The sequence below is a fragment of the Pogoniulus pusillus genome, unplaced genomic scaffold (genome assembly GCF_015220805.1).
Source record: "Pogoniulus pusillus isolate bPogPus1 unplaced genomic scaffold, bPogPus1.pri scaffold_94_arrow_ctg1, whole genome shotgun sequence".
NCBI lineage: Eukaryota > Metazoa > Chordata > Aves > Piciformes > Lybiidae > Pogoniulus > Pogoniulus pusillus.
This window is the reverse complement of record NW_026974735.1, coordinates 74,125-95,489: the sequence shown is the minus strand read 5'-3', so window position 1 is coordinate 95,489 and position 21,365 is coordinate 74,125. Positions and strand designations below refer to the sequence as shown.

Here is a 21,365-nt window from a genome sequence, read left to right as displayed (position 1 = left end):
TGCGCCGTGGGTGGCAGAAACACGTAGAGCCAGGGGCAGGTTCTCAGGCCGGGAGTCGAGAGGCAGATCTGAGAGCCCTTGGACCTGCGTTACGCGCGCCCTCTGCTGGCCTGTCAGGTGACAACTGCTTGGCGGCAAGGGGTGACACTGGAGCGGTCTGCTTAGAGAGCTGCTTAGGACAGCCTGGGGTGGTGGACGGGTGGTACTCGAAACTGCTTGAGAAGTGTCTACTGGGAGAGAGGAAGGTTCGTACATGCCGTGAGGAGCCTCTGCCTGTGCTACCTGCACAGCCTGCCTGCTTGCGTGCGCCTGGCAGGGAGAGAGGAAAGCTGTGGCACAGTCGGACAGAGCTGCCGCTGGGTGAGGTCCTCTTCTTAGGCGTCCTTCCCTTCAGTCCAGTGTCCATCTGTGGGGCCCCCAACAGAAGGACGTGAACTCGCCGGAGAAGGAGCACAGCTACCAGTGGCATCGGTGTCACCGGTAAGCGGAGTGGCAGAGTAAGGGCAGTGGCAGCAGCTGCCATAGAGCCGTCGCTCCCCAGGGCCAAGCACCGCTCCCGGGCGAAGGTTTGTCTGCGGAAGCGGTGGGGGCCCGGAGGTGAGGGAGGAGGGCGGGGATCGGAGCTATCGCGGCAGCAGCGGGAGCGGCGCCGGGATCTGGGGCTTGCAGCTTCCGGGCTCCATTGCAGGCCCTCCGGTGGCGGGCACGCGGGAGCCGGGGCTGGCAGCGGGCTGAGACCCTCCGGCATGGAGCCTAGGAAGGAGCTGTGCCAGAGCCGACTCCAGATCGAGGAGCGGGAGGAGAAAGTGGAGGTGAAGGAGAATGCAGAGAAGGAGGGGGAAGAGGAGGAGGAACTGGAGAAGGAGGCGGAGGAAGAGCAGCAGGAGGAAGGTGAAGGTAAAGCTGCCGCGGGCGCCTCTGTGCCTGTCGAGTGGTGCCCCCAGTGCGGGCAGAGCCTCCCGCCCGACTGGCAGCCGCAGGAACAGCAGTGCCCCCAGCCTGGCACCCAGCGCTTCATCTGCACCCACTGCGGCCAGAGGCGCTCTGGCCTCCTGCGGTGGCAGCGGGAAGGTACCCAGCTGGGCCCCAAGCTACGGCTAGTCTGCGGTGAGTGTGGCCAGAGCTTTGCCAGCAGGTCTGGTCTCAGCCGGCACCGCCAAATCCATGCTGGGAAGAAGCAGTTCCCCTGTGTTGACTGTGGCAAGAGCTTCACCAACAGCTGTGCTCTCCTTGAGCACTGGCACGTCCACACCGGGGAGAAGCCTTACGGCTGCGACGCTTGTGGCAAAAACTTCGCCACCAGGTCTGGTCTCAGCCGGCACCGGCAAACACATGCTGAGACAAAACAGTTCCCCTGCCGTGACTGTGGGAAGAGCTTCACCAACAGCACTGCTCTAATCCGACACTGGCACATGCACACTGGGGAGAAGCCATACGGCTGCGGTCTCTGCGGCAAGAGCTTTGCCCGCTGGTCTACTTTCAGCTGTCACCGAGCCCTCCACACTGGGCAGAAGCCACACATTTGTGGTGTCTGTGGCAAGAGCTATGCCAGCAGCTCTGCTTTCAGCCTGCATCGCCAAACCCATACTGGAAAGAAAAGGTTTCCCTGCGGTGAATGTGGCAAGAGCTTTACCAGAAGCTCTGATCTCAGCCATCATCGCCGCATCCACACCGGGGAGAAGCCGTACAGCTGTGGTGACTGCGGCAAAAGCTTTACCAGCAGCTCTTATCTCAGACATCACCGTCGTCTCCACACTGGGGAGAAGCCATACAGCTGTCATGACTGTGGCAAGACCTTTGCCAGCAGCTATGGTCTCAGCCAGCACTGCCAAATCCATGCTGGGAAGAAGTTCCCCTGCAGTGACTGCGGCAAGAGCTTCACCAATAGCACTGCTCTAATCCAACACTGGCATGTCCATACTGGAGAGAAGCCTTACAGCTGCGCTGTCTGTGGCAAGAGTTTCACCTACAGCTCTACTCTCAGAATTCACCATCGCATCCACACCGGGGAGAAGCCCTACAGCTGTGGTGACTGTGGCAAGAGTTTCACCTACAGCTCTACTCTCAGAATTCACCGTTGCATCCACCGCGGGGAGAAGCCCTACAGCTGCAGTGACTGTGGCAAGAGTTTCTCCAACAGCTCTGCTCTCAGGATTCACCACTGCATCCACAGCGGGGAGAAGCCATTCAGCTGTGGTGACTGTGGCAAGAGCTTCTCCTACAGCTCTTCTCTCAGAATTCACCATCGCCTCCACACCGGGGAGAAGCCCTACAGCTGCAGTGTCTGTGGCAAGAGATTCACCTACAGCTCTACTCTCAGAATTCACCATCGCATCCACACTGGGGAGAGGCCCTACAGCTGCAGTGTCTGCGGCAAGAGTTTCACCAACAACTATACTCTCAGAATTCATCATCGCATCCACAGCGGGGAGAAGCCCTACCGCTGCGGCGTCTGTGGCAAGAATTTCACCTACAGCTCTGCCCTCAGATGTCACAGTCGCCTCCACACCGGGGAGAGGCCCTACAGCTGCAGTGTCTGCGGCAAGAGTTTCACCTGCAGCTCTACTCTCAGAATTCACCATCGCATCCACACCGGGGAGAAGCCCTACAGCTGCGGTGAGTGTGGCAAGAGCTTTGCCCATAGCTCTAATCTGAGAGATCACAGTCGCCTCCATGCAGGGAGGAAGCTGTACAGCTGTGGTGAATGTGGCAAGAGCTTCAACAGCAGTTCGGCTCTCAGAAGTCACAGTCGCCTCCACACCAAGGAGAGGCCTTTCTGCTGTGGTGACTGTGGCAAGAGCTTTACCAGCAGTTCTGGACTCAACCATCACCGTCGCATACACACCGGGGAGAAGCCCTACAGCTGTGGTGAATGCGGCAAGAGCTTTACCAGCAGCTCTGTTCTCAGACGTCACCATCGCACCCACACCAAGGAGAAGCCGTACAGCTGTGGTGAGTGTGGCAAGAGCTTTGCCCACAGCTCTACTCTGAGAGATCACAGTCACCTCCATGTAGGGAGGAAGCCATACAGCTGTGATGACTGCGGCAAGAGCTTCACCAGCAGCTCAGCGCTCAGAAGTCACAGTCGTCTCCACACCAATGAGAGGCCTTTCTGCTGTGGTGAGTGCGGCAAGAGCTTTACCAGGAGCTCTGGACTCAGGCATCACCGCCAAATCCACACCAGTGAGAAGCCCTACAGCTGCGGTGAATGCAGCAAAAGTTTTACCAGCAGCTCTGGACTCAGGCATCACCGTCGCCTCCACACCGGGGAGAAGCTATACAGCTGCGATGACTGTGGCAAGAGCTTTACCAGCAGCTCTGGTCTCAGGCATCACCATCACATCCACACTGGTGAGAAGCCATACAGCTGCGGTGAGTGCGGCAAGAGCTTTACCAGTAGCTCTGGTCTCAGGCATCACCGTCGCAACCATGCCGGAGAGAAGCCATACAGCTGCGGTGAATGCGGCAAGAGCTTTACCAGCAGCTCTAGTCTCAGCTATCACCGTCGCAACCATGCCGGAGAGAAGCCATACAGCTGTGGTGAATGTAGCAAGAGCTTTACCAGCAGCTCTGATCTAAGCCGTCACCGTCGCATCCACACCGGGGAGAAGCTGTACAGCTGTGGTGGCTGTGGTGTGAGCTTCCGGCAGAAGAGAGATCTGAGCAAGCACCTGCACAGCTGCAGGTACCAGAAGATGAAAAGTGACAGCAAAGCTTCCAAGGGTCTCCTCTGCCATTGCCAGCAGGAGGAGAAGCAGGAGGAGCACAAGGATGAGGCAGAGGAAGAGAACAAGCAGCAGGGTCAAGGTGAGACCCCCAGCATGGAGCCTCAGAAGGAGCTGAGCCAGAGCTGCCCTAAGACCAAAATGCAGCAGCAAGAGAAAGAGGAGGAACTAGAAAGTGGAGGAGAAGCAGGCGGAAAAGGAGGTGGAAGAGATCGAGCAGGAGGAGGAGGAGCAGAGCCTCCTGCCCACCTGGCAGCCAGGGAAGCAGAGGTGCCCCCAGCCTGGCAACCAACGCTTCAGCTGCAGCCACTGTGGCCAGAGGCGCTCCAGCCTCCACCACCAGCAGCAGGGTGGCACCTAGTCAGGTGCCAAGCTCCTGTTGGTCTACAGTGAGTGTGGCAAGAGCCTTCATACTGAGTTTTCACTGCAGCATTAACGCCGGGAAGAAGCTGTATGGCTGCAGTGACTGTGGCAAGAGCTTTCCCTACCGGTATGCTCTCAGTCATCACCGTCTCACCCACATTGGGGTGAACATGCAGTGAGTGTGGCAAGACCTTTGGCAGCATCACTGATCTCAGAGTTCACCATCACATTCACACTGTCGAGAAGCCATTGCACTGTGGTGTCTGCAGCAAGAAGCTCACCACCAAATCCCAACTGACCAATCACCACCACATCCAGACTCGGGGGGAGAAGCCACAGAGCTGCGCTGACTGCGGCGAGAGCTTCTGGCAGAGCTACACCCTGACCTTGCACCTGCACAGCCACAAGCACCAGAAGAAGAGCAGCCACAAAGTATCCTCACTCCCAGCCGCACCAGGATATGCTCAGCAGCCATGGGCCCCTCCTGCCAATGCTGGTGCCAGGATGCCCTGCCAATAGAGCTGCCCCAACCATGACCATTCCTCTGGGACTTGCAGTCCTGGGATGTGGGGTGGCTGCACCAACTGCTCCAGTAACACCAGTTGCTGCTGTGCCACCCCCAGGCAGAGCCCTGAAATGCGGTCTCCATAAGCTCTGCTAGATGATGTCACCATCATCACCATCACCACTCCTCACCAACACCAGCACCAGCTTGGTACACTCAGGGATAAAGCAATTGTCCCATGTTGCTGCACATCAGAGATTCCATGGAAATTGAGCCTGCAGCAGGGAACTATCCCAATAAAAGACTTCCCAAGGCTCTTGCAAGTTCTTCCAACTCAATCCAGACAAAATTTACCCCCCAGAAACCAAAAAGCTGCATCCAAGCTGCTTGCCAATGCAGTCAAACCTGGGGGCCTCCTGAAGGTCTTTCCCTACCAGCAGCTAACTCAGGTCCTCAAAGTCATAAAGTCACAGCAAGGTTTGGGTTAGAAGGCACCTTCCAGAAGATCTTGTTCCAACCCCTCCTCCATAATCAAGGAGACCTTCCCCTAGAGCAGGTTGCTGGAGTCTGTAAGGGAGCAGAAATAGATCTATGGCTCAGCGTGTTTGGGGCTATCAATTGTGAGAATTGTTTGGTACAGGGAGCTTGGCACTTGGCCCCTTGGGCTCAAAGGGCTCTGAACCAGGGAGAATCCCCTGGTGGGACATAAGACCCTGGAACGCCCTGGTGCGTGGGTGGCAGAAACACCTGGAGCCAGGGGCAGGTTCTGAAGCCAGAGGTAGATCTGTGAGCCCTGGAGCTTGCTTTAGGCACACCCTCTGCTGGCCAGTCAGGTGGCAAGTGGTTGGCGGCAAGGGGTGACACTAGAGCGATCTGCTTAAGAGAGCTGCTTAGGAGAGCCTGGCGGGGGGGGGGGTTGCTTGGGACAACTGCTGGGAGAGGGGGAGGTTCCTACATGCTGTGAGGAGCCTCTGTCCTAGCTGTGCTGCCTGCCTGCTTGCATGCGCCTGGCAGGGAGAGAGGAAAGCTGCGGCACAGTCGGACAGAGCTGCCCTTGTGTGAGGTCTTCCTCTGGCGAGTCCTCCCTTGCAGTCCTGTGTCCAGCTGTGGGGCCCCCAACGCGAGGACCTGAACCTGCCGGGGAAGCAGCACAGCCCTTAGCAACATCACTGGCATCAGTGGCAGCAGCAATCCGAATCTCCCTGCACTTAGCTACCCAGGACTTGCCAGCCAGTCCCAAGACTTAGGAGTAGTGAAAGAAGGGGAGGGGGAAGAAAAGAAAAGGAAGAAGAAGGAAGAAAGGAAGGAAGGAAGGGAGGGAGGGAGGGAGGGAAGAAGGGAGGAAGGGAGGGAGGAAGGGAGGGAGGGAGGGAGGGAGGGAGGGAGGGAGGGAGGGAGGGAGGGAGGGAGGGAGGAAGGGAGGAAGGGAGGAAGGGAGGAAGGGAGGAAGGGAGGAAGGGAGGAAGGAAGGAAGGAAGGAAGGAAGGAAGGAAGGAAGGAAGGAAGGAAGGAAGGAAGGAAGGAAGGAAGGAAGGAAGGAAGGAAGGAAGGAAGGAAGGAAGGAAGGAAGGAAGGAAGGAAGGAAGGAAGGAAGGAAGGAAGGAAGGAAGGAAGGAAGGAAGGAAGGAAGGAAGGAAAAAAGAATAGAGAGAGAGAAAGAGGAAGGAAGGGAAAGGAAGGGAGGTGATGGTAGTAGAGGATTCCCTTCTCAGGGGAACTGAGGGCCCTATTTGCAGGCCTGATCCATGCCCCAGGGAGCTCTGCTGCCTGCCTGGGGCACAGCTTAGGGACGTTTCTAAGAGGCTCCCCAGTCCCATACCACCGAGTGACTGTGACCCACTGCTGGTTCTGCAGGAGTACAAAAGCAGACAGAAAAGACTTGGATGTGGCGTTTGTGGATACGGTTTAAGATGGGACTAGGGTGATCCCGAGCAGCTTTGCCAAGTTGGATGTTTCTGTGATTCTGAGGTCCCAGAGGCTGAGGCTTACATAACTCAGGCCACATTGCCCTGGGAAGGGGCTGGTGGAGGAACCAGCGAAAAAGAGGTTGGGGGGTAGAAGCAGCAGGTCTCAAGGCTGCTGGAGAAGCAGCAGCAATTCGTGTGAGGTCCTCGTCGTGTGAGTCAGCACCTGCAGTGCTCTGTCTAGTTTTGGGGGATCCAAAACAAGATCTGCGCCAGCTGGAGAAGCAGCACAGCCCTCAGTGCCACCACTAACCCGAGTGGCATCAGGAAACGCAGTGGCCTCAGTAATCCGAGTGGCGGCGCTAAGAGCAGTGGCAGCAGGTGCTGCAGCGCCGTCGCTCCGCGCTGCCAGGCAGAGCTCCCAAACGACCCTCTGTTTAGGGAGGCAGTGGGGACACGGAGCTGAGAGAGCAGGGCGGGGAGCGAAGGCATCGCGATAGTGCCGAGAGCGGCGCCGGGATCTCGGCCTTGCAGTTTCCGGGCTCCATTGTTGGGCGGCCTCAGGCTGCTGCTGGCTTCATCCGGCCCCGGGGCAGTCGGGACCCGTGGATGGCAGCAGACTGAGACCCTGCAGCATGGAGCCGAAGAAGGATCTGTGCCAGAGCCGCCCCGAGACCGAAATGCAGCACGAAGGGAAAGAGAAGGAAGGTAAAGAGGAGGAGGAGGAGGAAGCAGAGAATGAGTTGGAGGAGGACCAGGAGGAAGAGGCGGAGGAAGAGAAAGAGCAGCAGGTTGAAGGTAAAGCTGCCGCGGAGCCCTGTGTGCCAAGCGAGCAGTGCCCCGAGTGCGGGCAGAGCCTCCCGCCCGGCTGGCAGCCGGGAAAGCAGCAGTGCCCCCAGCCTGGCACCCAGCGCTTCATCTGCACCCACTGCGGCCAGAGGCGCTCCAGCCTCCGGCGGCGTCGGGGAGCAACGCAGCCGGACCCCAAGCTTCGGTTGGTCTTCGGTGACTGTGGCAAGAGCTTCACGACAAGTTCCCACCATAACAGTCACCACTGCATCCATGCCGGGGAAAAGCTCTACGGCTGCGGTGACTGCGGCAAGAGCTTTACCAGACACTGTGATCTCATACGTCACAGTCGCATCCACACCGGGGAGAAGCCATACAGATGTGGCATCTGTGGCAAGAGCTTTGCCAACAGCTCTGGTCTCAGCAGGCACCGGCAAACGCATGCTGAGAAGAAGCAGTTCCCCTGCAGTGACTGCGGTAAGAGCTTCACCAACAGCACTGCTCTGATCGAGCATTGGCATGTCCACACTGGGGAGAAGCCGTACAGCTGTGCTGTGTGTGGCGAGAGCTTTGCCAACAGTTCTGCTCTCAGCAATCACCGCCAAAAACACGATGGGAAGAAGTTCCTCTGTGGTGACTGCGGCAAGAGCTTCAGCAGCAAATCTGCTCTCAATTTTCACCGCAACATCCACACTGGGGAGAAGCCTTACAGCTGTGGTGAGTGTGGCAAGAGCTTCACGAGCAAATCTGCTCTGAGCTATCACTGCAGGATCCACACTGGGGAGAGGCCTTACAGATGCGGTGAGTGTGGCAAGCGCTTCACCACCAGCTCTGCTCTCGGCGTGCACTGCCAAAACCATGCTGGGGAGAAGTTCCCCTGTGCTGAGTGTGGAAAGAGCTTCACTGTCAGTTCCCGCCTTAAGCGTCACCGCCTCATCCACACCGGCGAGAAGCCGTATGGCTGCAACGACTGCGGCAAGAGATTTGTCAGCAGCTTCTCTCTCAGTTACCACCGTCTCTTGCACACTGGTGAGAAGCCACACAGCTGTTCTGACTGCGGCAAGAGCTTTGTCCACAGCTATGCTCTCATCCGTCACCGTCACCTCCACACCGGGGTCAGTCCATACAGTTGCAGTGACTGTGGCAAGAGCTTCAGCAGCATCACTTACCTCAAAATCCACCATCGCATTCACACCGGGGAGAAGCCGTTCCACTGCAGTGACTGCGGCAAGAACTTCACCACCAAATCCCAGCTGAGCAGTCACCACCACATCCACATCAGGGAGAAGCTGTATGGCAGCAGTGAACCTGGCAAGAGCATTCTCCACAGCTCTGCTCTTAGTCGTCACCACCTCAACTACATTGGAGTGAACCTCCACATCTGTGGTGAATGCGGCAAGACCTTCGGCAGCATCACCGATCTCAGAATTCACCACCGCATTCACACCGGGGAGAAGCCATTCCACTGTGGTGACTGTGGCAAGAACTTCACCACCAAATCCCAGCTGACCATTCACCACCGCATCCACACCGGGGAGAAGCCGTACACCTGTGCCGACTGCGGTGAGAGCTTCCGGCAGAGCTACACCCTGACTAAGCACCTGCGCAGCCGCAGGCACCAGAAGAAGAACAGCAACAAAGTGTCCAAGAGTCCCCACTCGCAGTGATGCCAGGAGGTGCCCAGCAGCCATGGGCCCCTCCTGCCCACCTGACAACCCTGGTGCCAAGATACACTGCTAGTAGAGCTACTCCAAGAGTGACCCTTCTGCCTGGTTTTGCTGTCCTGGGATGTGGGGTTGCTGCACCAATAGCACCAGTAACAGCAGTTGCTGCTGTGCCATCCCCAGGCAGAGCACTCAAATGTGCCTTGTTTGGGGGAGGGGGTCAGAGGGCAGAGCAGAGCACTCTGATGACTGGGGTGAGATCTCTAAGCCGTGCTGGGTCCCAAGGTGGTCTCCATAAGCCTTGATGATGATGTCAACATCATCACCTTCACCTCACCAACACCAAGACTGGCTTGGTACACTCAGGGATGAAGCAACTGTTGCATGTTGCTGCAAGTTCCATGGAAAATGTGCCTGGGGCAGGGAACAATCCCAATAAAAGATTTACCAAGGCTCTTGCAAGTTCTTCCAACCCAATCCTAGAATGGTTTAGACTGGAAGGGACCTCAGGGATCATCCAGTTCCAACCCTTCCTCCATAGGCAGAGACACTCTCCAGGCAAAATTTGCCCCCCAGAAACCAAAAAGCTGCATCCAAGCTGCTTGTGACTGCAGCTGAAACTGGAGCCCTCTTGGAGCTCTTTCCCCACCAGCAGTCACCTCAGCTCCTCAAACTCACAGAAAGGTTTGAGTTCAAAGGGACCTTCCAGATCACCTTGTTCCAAGCCCTCCTCCATGGGCAAGGACACATTCCCCTAGAGCAGGTTTCTCAGTGCCTTGTCCACACTAGTCTAGAATGGCTGCAGAGGGGGTTCAAGGCTGTGGCCAAGCAGTTCTGCCAGCAGCTGGAGGAAGTGGAGAGCTCTGAGCCCTGAGCAGACAAAGGGCAGAAGGAGGTCCCAGAGCAGAGGCTATGGCTCAGCTCATATCGCCCAGGCCACAATCCTCTGGGGAAAGCCTGGGAAGAAACCAGCATAAAGGGGAGGTGGGGGTGAGGGGTGAGTGGCCCAGCAGCAGAAGGTCTCAAGAGCGCTGGAGAAGCAGCAGCAAGTTGTGTGAGGTGCTCGTCGTGTGAGCCCTCACCTGCAGTCCTGTGTGCAGTTGTGGAGCATTCAACACAAGGATCTGGACCTGCTGGCAGAGCAGCACAGTCTTCAGCGACACCAGCAACCCGAGTGGCATCAGTCAGCGCAGGGGCCGCGCTAAGAGCAGTGGCAGCAACTGCCGCATCGCCGTCGCTCCGCGCTGCCAGGCAGAGCTCCCAAACGGGCCTCCGTTTAGGGAGGCAGTGGGGACACGGAGCTGAGAGAGCAGGGCGGGGAGCGAAGGCATCGCGATAGTGCCGAGAGCGGCGCCGGGATCTCGGCCTTGCGGTTTCCGGGCTCCATTGTTGGGCGGCCTCAGGCTACTGCTGGCTCCATCCCGTCGAGGGCTGTCGGGACCCGTGGATGGCAGCCGACTGAGACCCTGCAGCATGGAGCCGAAGAAGGATCTGTGCCAGAGCCGCCCCGAGACCGAAACGCAGTACGAAGGGAAAGAGAAGAAAGGTAAAGAAGAGGAGGAAGAGGAGGAGGTGGAGGAGGAGGAGGAGGAAGCAGAGAATGAGTTGGAGGAGGACCAGGAGGAAGAGGCGGAGGAAGAGAAAGATCAGCAGGTTGAAGGTGAAGGTAAAGCTGCCGCGAACGCCTCTGTGCCAGGCGAGCAGTGCCCCGAGTGTGGGCAGAGCCTCCCGCCCGGCTGGCAGCCGGGGAAGCAGCAGTGCCCCCAGCCTGGCACCCAGCGCTTCATCTGCACCCACTGCGGCCAGAGGCACTCCAACCGTCGGCGACGTCGGGGAGCGACGCAGCCGGACCCCAAGCTTCGGCTGGTGTGCGGCGAGTGTGGCAAGAGCTTTGCCAGCAGCTCTGCTCTCATCCGGCACCGGCAAATGCATGCTGGGAAGCAGTTCCCCTGTGGTGACTGCGGCAAAAGCTTCACCACCAGCTCTGCCCTAATCCGGCACTGGAACGGCCACACCAGGGAGAATTCATACAGTTGCAGGGAGTGTGGCAAGAGTTTCACCACCAGTTCCCGCCTTAACAGTCACCATTGCGTCCACGCTGGAGAGAAGCTCTATGGCTGTGGTGAGTGTGGCAAGAGCTTTACCAGAAACGATTATCTCATACGTCACAGTCAGATCCACACAGGGGAGAAGCCATTCAGCTGTGATGTCTGTGGCAAGAGATTTGCCAGCGGCTCTAGTCTCAGCAGGCACCGGCAAACGCATGCTGAGAAGAAGCCGTTCCCCTGCCGTGACTGTGGTAAGAGCTTCACCAACAGCACTGCTCTAATTCAGCACTGGCACGTGCACACCGGGGAGAAGCCATACAGCTGCACTGTCTGTGGCAAGAGCTATGCCAGCAGCTCTTATCTCTGCAATCATCGCCAAAAACATGCTGGGAAGAAGTTCCCCTGTGGTGACTGCGGCAAGAGCTTCAGCAGCAAACCTGCTCTCAATTTTCACCGCAACATCCACACTGGGGAGAAGCCTTACAGCTGTGGTGAGTGTGGCAAGAGCTTCTCCAGCCGCTCTGGACTCACAGTACATTGCCGAAACCATGCTGGGGAGACATTCCCCTGTGCTGAGTGTGGAAAGAGCTTCACCGTCAGGTCCCGCCTTAAGCGTCACTGCCTCACCCATACCGGCGGGAAGCCGTACGGCTGCGATGAGTGCGGCAAGAGCTTTGTCAGCAACGTTTCTCTCAGTTACCACCGCTTCTTGCACACCGGGGAGAAGCCGTACAGATGTGGTGACTGCGGCAAGAGCTTTGTCCGCAGCTCTGCTCTCATCTGTCACCGTTACCTCCACACCGAGGTCGGTCCATACAGCTGCAGTGAGTGCAGCAAGAGCTTCAGCAGCATCACTCACCTCAAAGACCACCATCGCATTCACACCGGGGAGAAGCCGTTCCACTGCGATGACTGCGGCAAGAACTTCACCACCAAATCCCAGCTGAGCAGTCACCGCCATATCCACATCAGGGAGAAGCTGTATGGCAGCAGTGAACCTGGCAAGAGCATTCTCCACAGCTCTGCTCTCAGTCATCACCGCCTCAACAACATCGGAGTGAACCTGCACATCTGCGGTGAGTGTGGCAAGACCTTCGGCAGCATCACTGATCTCAAAGTTCACCACCGCATTCACACTGGGGAGAAGCCATTCCACTGTGGTGACTGTGGCAAGAACTTCACCACCAAATCCCAGCTGACCAATCACCACCGCATCCACACTGGGGAGAAGCCGTACACCTGTGCCGACTGCGGCAAGAGCTTCCGGCAGAGCTACACCCTGACTAAGCACCTGCGCAGCCGCAGGCACCAGAAGAAGAACAGCAACAAAGCATCCAAGAGTCCCCACCCCCAGTGATGCCAGGAGGTGCCCAGCAGCCATGTGCCCCTCCTGCCCTCCTGACAGTGCTGGTGCCAGGATGCCCTGCTGGTAGAGCTGCCCCAACCGTAACCATTCTGCCATGATTTGCTGTGCTGGGATGTGTGGTTGCTCTCAGCCAGCACTGTCACCTCCACACTGGGGAGAAGCCAAACACCTGCAGTGACTGTGGCAAGAGCTTTACCAGCAGGTCTATACACAGCCATTCCTGTTGCCTCAACTCCACACAGAAGCCGTGGCTGCAGTGACTGCAGCAACAGCTTCACCACCAGTCCCAGCCTCACAAGCACCTCCTCATCCATGCCCAGCTGAAGACGTAGAGCTGTGGTGGCTGTGCTAAGAAAGAGCTTTGCCAACAGCTCTGCTCTCAGCTATCACTGCCTTGTCTACACCGGGGAGACGCCGTACACCTGTGGTGCCAGTGGTAAGAAAGAGCTTTGACAACAGCTCTGCTCTCAACCATCACTGCCTTATCTACACCGGGGAGACGTCGTACAACTGTGGTGCCGGTGGCAAGAGGTTACAGCAGAACATTGACCTTACCAAGCACCTGTGCAGCTGCAGCCACCAGACAAAGAAGAGTGGCAGCAAAGCCTCCGAGAGTCCCCACTCCCAGTGATGCCAGGAGGTACCCAGCAGCCATGGGCCCCTCCTGCCCACCTGACAACCCTGGTGCCAAGATACACTGCTAGTAGAGCTACTCCAAGAGTGACCCTTCTGCCTGGTTTTGCTGTCCTGGGATGTGGGGTTGCTGCACCAATAGCACCAGTAACAGCAGTTGCTGCTGTGCCATCCCCAGGCAGAGCACTCAAATGTGCCTTGTTTGGGGGAGGGGGTCAGAGGGCAGAGCAGAGCACTCTGATGACTGGGGTGAGATCTCTAAGCCATGCTGGGTCCCAAGGTGGTCTCCATAAGCCCTGATGATGATGTCAACATCATCACCTTCACCTCACCAACACCAAGACTGGCTTGGTACACTCAGGGATGAAGCAACTGTTGCATGTTGCTGCAAGTTCCATGGAAAATGTGCCTGGGGCAGGGAACAATCCCAATAAAAGATTTACCAAGGCTCTTGCAAGTTCTTCCAACCCAATCCTAGAGTGGTTTAGACTGGAAGGGACCTCAGGGATCATCCAGTTCCAACCCTTCCTCCATAGGCAGAGACACTCTCCAGGCAAAATCTGCCCCCCAGAAACCAAAAAGCTGCATCCAAGCTGCTTGTGACTGCAGCTGAAACTGGAGCCCTCTTGGAGCTCTTTCCCCACCAGCAGTCACCTCAGCTCCTCAAACTCACAGAAAGGTTTGAGTTCAAAGGGACCTTCCAGATCACCTTGTTCCAAGCCCTCCTCCATGGGCAAGGACACATTCCCCTAGAGCAGGTTTCTCAGTGCCTTGTCCACACTAGTCTAGAATGGCTGCAGAGGGGGTTCAAGGCTGCGGCCAAGCAGTTCTGCCAGCAGCTGGAGGAAGTGGAGAGCTCTCAGTCCTGAGCAGACGAAGGGCAGAAGGAGGTCCCAGAGCAGAGGCTATGGCTCAGCTCAGATCGCCCAGGCCACAATCCTCTGGGGAAAGCCTGGGAAGAAACCAGCATAAAGGGGAGGTGGGGGTGAGGGGTGAGGGGCCCAGCAGCAGAAGGTCTCAAGAGCGCTGGAGAAGCAGCAGCAAGTTGTGTGAGGTGCTCGTCGTGTGAGCCCTCACCTGCAGTCCTGTTTGCAGTTGTGGAGCATTCAACACGAGGATCTGGACCTGCTGGCAGAGCAGCACAGCCTTCAGCGACACCAGCAACCCGAGTGGCATCAGTCAGCGCAGGGGCGGCGCAAAGAGCAGTGGCAGCAGCTGCCGCAGCGCCGTTGCTCCGCGCTGCCAGGCAGAGCTCCCAAACGAGCCTCCGTTTAGGGAGGCAGTGGGGACACGGAGCTGAGAGAGCAGGGCGGGGAGCGAAGGCATCGCGATAGTGCCGAGAGCGGCGCCGGGATCTCGGCCTTGCAGTTTCCGGGCTCCATTGTTGGGCGGCCTCAGGCTGCTGCTGGCTCCATCCGGCCGAGGGCAGTCGGGACCCGCGGATGGCAGCAGACTGAGACCCTGCAGCATGGAGCCGAAGAAGGATCTGTGCCAGAGCCGCCCCGAGACCGAAATGCAGCACGAAGGGAAAGAGAAGGAAGGTAAAGAGGAGGAGGAGGAGGAGGAGGAGGAGGAGGAGGAGGAGGAGGAGGAGGAGGAGGAGGAGGAGGAGGAGGAGGAGGAGGAGGAGGAGGAGGAGGAGGAGGAGGAGGAGGAGGAGATAGCAGAGAATGAGTTGGAGGAGGACCTGGAGGAAGAGGCGGAGGAAGAGAAAGAGCAGCAGGATGAAGGTGAAGGTAAAGCTGCCGCGAACGCCTCTGTGCCAGGCGAGCAGTGCCCCGAGTGTGGGCAGAGCCTCCCGCCCGGCTGGCAGCCGGGGAAGCAGCAGTGCCCCCAGCCTGGCACCCAGCGCTTCATCTGCAGCCACTGCGGCCAGAGGCGCTCCAGCCTCCGGCGGCGTCGGGGAGCAACGCAGCCGGACCCCAAGCTTCGGCTGGTGTGCGGCGAGTGTGGCAAGAGCTTTGCCAGAAACGATTATCTCAGACGTCACAGTCGCATCCACACCGGGGAGAAGCCATTCAGCTGTGATGTCTGTGGCAAGAGCTTTGCCAGCGGCTCTAGTCTCCGCAGGCACCGGCAAACGCATGCTGAGAAGAAGCCGTTCCCCTGCCGTGACTGTGGTAAGAGCTTCACCAACAGCACTGCTCTAATTCAGCACTGGCACGTGCACACCGGGGAGAAGCCATACAGCTGCACTGTCTGTGGCAAGAGCTATGCCAGCAGCTCTAATCTCACCAATCATCGCCAAAAACATGCTGGGAAGAAGTTCCCCTGTGGTGACTGCGGCAAGAGCTTCAGCAGCAAACCTGCTCTCAATTTTCACCGCAACATCCACACTGGGGAGAAGCCTTACAGCTGTGGTGAGTGTGGCAAGAGCTTCTACAGCAGTACTGCTCTCAGAGTACATCGCCGAAACCATGCTGGGGAGACATTCCCCTGTGCTGAGAGTGGAAAGAGCTTCACTGTCAGGTCCCGCCTTAAGCGTCACTGCCTCACCCATACCGGCGAGAAGCCATACGTCTGCGATGAGTGCGGCAAGAGCTTTGTCAGCAACGTTTCTCTCAGTTACCACCGCTTCTTGCACACCGGGGAGAAGCCGTACAGATGTGGTGACTGCGGCAAGAGCTTTGTCCGCAGCTCTGCTCTCATCTGTCACCGTTACCTCCACACCGAGGTCGGTCCATACAGCTGCAGTGAGTGCAGCAAGAGCTTCAGCAGCATCACTCACCTCAAAGACCACCATCGCATTCACACCGGGGAGAAGCCGTTCCACTGCGATGACTGCGGCAAGAACTTCACCACCAAATCCCAGCTGAGCAGTCACCGCCATATCCACATCAGGGAGAAGCTGTATGGCAGCAGTGAACCTGGCAAGAGGATTCTCCACAGCTCTGCTCTCAGTCATCACCGCCTCAACCACATCGGAGTGAACCTGCACATCTGCGGTGAGTGTGGCAAGACCTTCGGCAGCATCACTGATCTCAAAGTTCACCACCGCATTCACACTGGGGAGAAGCCATTCCACTGTGGTGACTGTGGCAAGAACTTCACCACCAAATCCCAGCTGACCAATCACCACCGCATCCACACCGGGGAGAAGCCGTACACCTGCGCCGACTGCGGCAAGAGCTTCCGGCAGAGCTACACCCTGACTAAGCACCTGCGCAGCCGCAGGCACCAGAAGAAGAACAGCAACAAAGCATCCATGAGTCCCCACTCCCAGTGATGCCAGGAGGTGCCCAGCAGCCATGTGCCCCTCCTGCCCTCCTGACAGTGCTGGTGCCAGGATGCCCTGCTGGTAGAGCTGCCCCAACCGTAACCATTCTGCCATGATTTGCTGTGCTGGGATGTGTGGTTGCTCTCAGCCAGCACTGTCACCTCCACACTGGGGAGAAGCCAAACACCTGCAGTGACTGTGGCAAGAGCTTTACCAGCAGGTCTATACACAGCCATTCCTGTTGCCTCAACTCCACACAGAAGCCGTGGCTGCAGTCACTGCAGCCACGGCTTCACCACCAGTCCCAGCCTCACAAGCACCTCCTCATCCATGCCCAGCTGAAGACGTAGAGCTGTGGTGGCTGTGCTAAGAAAGAGCTTTGCCAACAGCTCTGCTCTCAGCTATCACTGCCTTGTCTACACCGGGGAGACGCCGTACACCTGTGGTGCCAGTGGTAAGAAAGAGCTTTGCCAACAGCTCTGCTCTCAACTATCACTGCCTTATCTACACCGGGGAGAAGCTGTACAGCTGTGCTGCCGGTGGCAAGAGGTTACAGCAGAACATTGACCTTACCTAGCACCTGTGGAGCTGCAGCCACCAGACAAAGAAGAGTGGCAGCAAAGCCTCCAAGAGTCCCCACTCCCAGTGATGCCAGGAGGTACCCAGCAGCCATGGGCCCCTCCTGCCCACCTGACAACCCTGGTGCCAAGATACACTGCTAGTAGAGCTACTCCAACAGTGACCCTTCTGCCTGGTTTTGCTGTCCTGGGATGTGGGGTTGCTGCACCAATAGCACCAGTAACAGCAGTTGCTGCTGTGCCATCCCCAGGCAGAGCACTCAAATGTGCCTTGTTTGGGGGAGGGGGTCAGAGGGCAGAGCAGAGCACTCTGATGACTGGGGTGAGATCTCTAAGCCATGCTGGGTCCCAAGGTGGTCTCCATAAGCCCTGATGATGATGTCAACATCATCACCTTCACCTCACCAACACCAAGACTGGCTTGGTACACTCAGGGATTAAGCAATTGTTGCATGTTGCTGCAAGTTCCATGGAAAATGTGCCTGGGGCAGGGAACAATCCCAATAAAAGATTTACCAAGGCTCTTGCAAGTTCTTCCAACCCAAACCTAGAGTGGTTTAGACTCAAAGGGACCTCAGGGATCATCCAGTTCCAACCCTTCCTCCATAGGCAGAGACACTCTCCAGGCAAAATTTGCCCCCCAGAAACCAAAAAGCTGCATCCAAGCTGCTTGTGACTGCAGCTGAAACTGGAGCCCTCTTGGAGCTCTTTCCCCACCAGCAGTCACCTCAGCTCCTCAAACTCACAGAAAGGTTTGGGTTCAAAGGGACCTTCCAGATCACCTTGTTCCAAGCCCTCCTCCATGGGCAAGGATACATTCCCCTAGAGCAGGTTTCTCAGTGCCTTGTCCACACTAGTCTAGAATGGCTGCAGAGGGGGTTCAAGGCTGTGGCCAAGCAGTTCTGCCAGCAGCTGGAGGAAGTGGAGAGCTCTGAGCCCTGAGCAGACAAAGGGCAGAAGGAGGTCCCAGAGCAGAGGCTATGGCTCAGCTCAGATCGCCCAGGCCACAATCCTCTGGGGAAAGCCTGGGAAGAAACCAGCATAAAGGGGAGGTGGGGGTGAGGGGTGAGTGGCCCAGCAGCAGAAGGTCTCAAGAGCGCTGGAGAAGCAGCAGCAAGTTGTGTGAGGTGCTCGTCGTGTGAGCCCTCACCTGCAGTCCTGTGTGCAGTTGTGGCGCATTCAACACAAGGATCTGGACCTGCTGGCAGAGCAGCACAGCCTTCAGCGACACCAGCAACCCGAGTGGCATCAGTCAGCGCAGGGGCGGCGCTAAGAGCAGTGGCAGCAGCTGCCGCAGCGCCGTCGCTCCGCGCTGCCAGGCAGAGCTCCCAAACGAGCCTCTGTTTAGGGAGGCAGTGGGGACACGGAGCTGAGAGAGCAGGGCGGGGAGCGAAGGCATCGCGATAGTGCCGAGAGCGGCGCCGGGATCTCGGCCTTGCGGTTTCCGGGCTCCATTGTTGGGCGGCCTCAGGCTGCTGCTGGCTCCATCCGGCCTCGGGCAGTCGGGACCCGTGGATGGCAGCAGACTGAGACCCTGCAGCATGGAGCCGAAGAAGGATCTGTGCCAGAGCCGCCCCGAGACCGAAATGCAGCACGAAGGGAAAGAGAAGGAAGGTAAAGAGGAGGAGGAGGAGGAGGAGGAGAAGGAGGAGGAGAAGGAGGAGGAGGAGGAAGAGGGGAAGGAGGATGGAGGAGGAGGAGGAGAGGAGGAGGAGAGGAGGAGGAGGAGGAGGAGGAGGAGGAGGAGGAGGAGGAGGAGAAGATAGCAGAGAATGAGTTGGAGGAGGACCTGGAGGAAGAGGCCGAGGAAGAGAAAGAGCAGCAGGTTGAAGGTGAAGGTAAAGCTGCCGCGAACGCCTCTGTGCCAGGCGAGCAGTGCCCCGAGTGTGGGCAGAGCCTCCCGCCCGGCTGGCAGCCGGGGAAGCAGCAGTGCCCCCAGCCTGGCACCCAGCGCTTCATCTGCAGCCACTGCGGCCAGAGGCGCTCCAGCCTCCGGCGGCGTCGGGGAGCAACGCAGCCGGACCCCAAGCTTCGGCTGGTGTGCGGCGAGTGTGGCAAGAGCTTTGCCAGAAACGATTATCTCAGACGTCACAGTCGCATCCACACCGGGGAGAAGCCATTCAGCTGTGATGTCTGTGGCAAGAGCTTTGCCAGCGGCTCTAGTCTCCGCAGGCACCGGCAAACGCATGCTGAGAAGAAGCCGTTCCCCTGCCGTGACTGTGGTAAGAGCTTCACCAACAGCACTGCTCTGATTGAGCATTGGCACGTGCACACCGGGGAGAAGCCATACAGCTGCACTGTCTGTGGCAAGAGCTATGCCAGCAGCTCTAATCTCACCAATCATCGCCAAAAACATGCTGGGAAGAAGTTCCCCTGTGGTGACTGCGGCAAGAGCTTCAGCAGCAAACCTGCTCTCAATTTTCACCGCAACATCCACACTGGGGAGAAGCCTTACAGCTGTGGTGAGTGTGGCAAGAGCTTCTACAGCAGTACTGCTCTCAGAGTACATCGCCGAAACCATGCTGGGGAGACATTCCCCTGTGCTGAGAGTGGAAAGAGCTTCACTGTCAGGTCCCGCCTTAAGCGTCACTGCCTCACCCATACCGGCGGGAAGCCATACGTCTGCGATGAGTGCGGCAAGAGCTTTGTCAGCAACGTTTCTCTCAGTTACCACCGCTTCTTGCACACCGGGGAGAAGCCGTACAGATGTGGTGACTGCGGCAAGAGCTTTGTCCGCAGCTCTGCTCTCATCTGTCACCGTTACCTCCACACCGAGGTCAGTCCATACAGCTGCAGTGAGTGCAGCAAGAGCTTCAGCAGCATCACTCACCTCAAAGACCACCATCGCATTCACACCGGGGAGAAGCCGTTCCACTGCGATGACTGCGGCAAGAACTTCACCACCAAATCCCAGCTGAGCAGTCACCGCCATATCCACATCAGGGAGAAGCTGTATGGCAGCAGTGAACCTGGCAAGAGGATTCTCCACAGCTCTGCTCTCAGTCATCACCGCCTCAACAACATCGGAGTGAACCTGCACATCTGCGGTGAGTGTGGCAAGACCTTCGGCAACATCACTCATCTCAAAGTTCACCACCGCATTCACACTGGGGAGAAGCCATTCCACTGTGGTGACTGTGGCAAGAACTTCACCACCAAATCCCAGCTGACCAATCACCACCGCATCCACACCGGGGAGAAGCCGTACACATGTGCCGACTGCGGCAAGAGCTTCCGGCAGAGCTACACCCTGACTAAGCACCTGCGCAGCCGCAGGCACCAGAAGAAGAACAGCAACAAAGCATCCAAGAGTCCCCACTCCCAGTGATGCCAGGAGGTGCCCAGCAGCCATGTGCCCCTCCTGCCCTCCTAACAGTGCTGGTGCCAGGATGCCCTGCTGGTAGAGCTGGCCCAACCGTAACCATTCTGCCATGATTTGCTGTGCTGGGATGTGTGGTTGCTCTCAGCCAGCACTGTCACCTCCACACTGGGGAGAAGCCAAACACCTGCAGTGACTGTGGCAAGAGCTTTACCAGCAGGTCTATACACAGCCATTCCTGTTGCCTCAACTCCACACAGAAGCCGTGGCTGCAGTGACTGCAGCAACAGCTTCACCACCAGTCCCAGCCTCACAAGCACCTCCTCATCCATGCCCAGCTGAAGACGTAGAGCTGCGGTGACTGTGGTAAGAAAGAGCTTTGCCAACAGCTCTGCTCTCAGCTATCACTGCCTTATCTACACCGGGGAGACGCCGTACAACTGTGGTGCCGGTGGTAAGAAAGAGATTTACCAATAGCTCTGATCTCAGCTATCACTGCCTTATCTACACCGAGGAGACGTCGTACAACTGTGGTGCTGGTGGCAAGAGGTTACAGCAGAACATTGACCTTACCAAGCACCTGTGCAGCTGCAGCCACCAGACAAAGAAGAGTGGCAGCAAAGCCTCCAGGAGTCCCCACTCCCAGTGATGCCAGGAGGTACCCAGCAGCCATGGGCCCCTCCTGCCCACCTGACAACCCTGGTGCCAAGATACACTGCTAGTAGAGCTACTCCAAGAGTGACCCTTCCGCCTGGTTTTGCTGTCCTGGGATGTGGGGTTGCTGCACCAATAGCACCAGTAACAGCAGTTGCTGCTGTGCCATCCCCAGGCAGAGCACTCAAATGTGCCTTGTTTGGGGGAGGGGGTCAGAGGGCAGAGCAGAGCGCTCTGATGACTGGGGTGAGATCTCTAAGCCGTGCTGGGTCCCAAGGTGGTCTCCATAAGCTCTGATGATGATGTCAACATCATCACCTTCACCTCTCCTCACCAACACCAAGACTGGCTTGGTACACTCAGGGATTAAGCAATTGTTGCATGTTGCTGCAAGTTCCATGGAAAATGTGCCTGGAACAGGGAACAATCCCAATAAAAGATTTACCAAGGCTCTTGCAAGTTCTTCCAACCTAATCCTAGAGTGGTTTAGACTCAAAGGGACCTCAGGGATCATCCAGTTCCAACCCTTCCTCCATAGGCAGAGACACTCTCCAGGCAAAATCTGCCCCCCAGAAACCAAAAAGCTGCATCCAAGCTGCT

The 21,365-nt window shown here is 57.6% G+C and overlaps 4 protein-coding genes across 4 annotated transcripts; all 4 read left to right on the top strand.

The window, feature by feature from the left end:
- Positions 1–629: 629 nt before the first annotated feature.
- LOC135174615 (zinc finger protein 721-like) lies at positions 630–4,907 on the top strand. Its single transcript, XM_064141950.1, has one exon. The coding sequence runs from the start codon at positions 747–749 to the stop codon at positions 4,116–4,118; it is 3,372 nt and encodes a 1,123-aa protein (XP_063998020.1). The 5' UTR covers positions 630–746; the 3' UTR covers positions 4,119–4,907.
- A 2,030-nt stretch (positions 4,908–6,937) lies between these two features.
- Positions 6,938–13,435, top strand: LOC135174599 (zinc finger protein 62 homolog). The gene is made up of 3 exons (XM_064141931.1): positions 6,938–8,949; positions 10,051–10,224; positions 10,354–13,435. Exons 1-3 carry the CDS (start codon positions 7,133–7,135, stop codon positions 12,353–12,355), a joined length of 3,993 nt encoding a protein of 1,330 aa, XP_063998001.1. The 5' UTR covers positions 6,938–7,132; the 3' UTR covers positions 12,356–13,435.
- Positions 13,436–14,223: 788 nt separating this feature from the next.
- Positions 14,224–16,478, top strand: LOC135174610 (oocyte zinc finger protein XlCOF6-like). Its single transcript, XM_064141945.1, has one exon. The coding sequence runs from the start codon at positions 14,466–14,468 to the stop codon at positions 16,221–16,223; it is 1,758 nt and encodes a 585-aa protein (XP_063998015.1). The 5' UTR covers positions 14,224–14,465; the 3' UTR covers positions 16,224–16,478.
- A 652-nt stretch (positions 16,479–17,130) lies between these two features.
- On the top strand, positions 17,131–21,224 carry LOC135174598 (oocyte zinc finger protein XlCOF6-like). Its single transcript, XM_064141930.1, has 3 exons — positions 17,131–17,216; positions 18,264–18,406; positions 18,511–21,224. Exons 1-3 carry the CDS (start codon positions 17,131–17,133, stop codon positions 20,118–20,120), a joined length of 1,839 nt encoding a protein of 612 aa, XP_063998000.1. The 3' UTR covers positions 20,121–21,224.
- Positions 21,225–21,365: the final 141 nt, after the last annotated feature.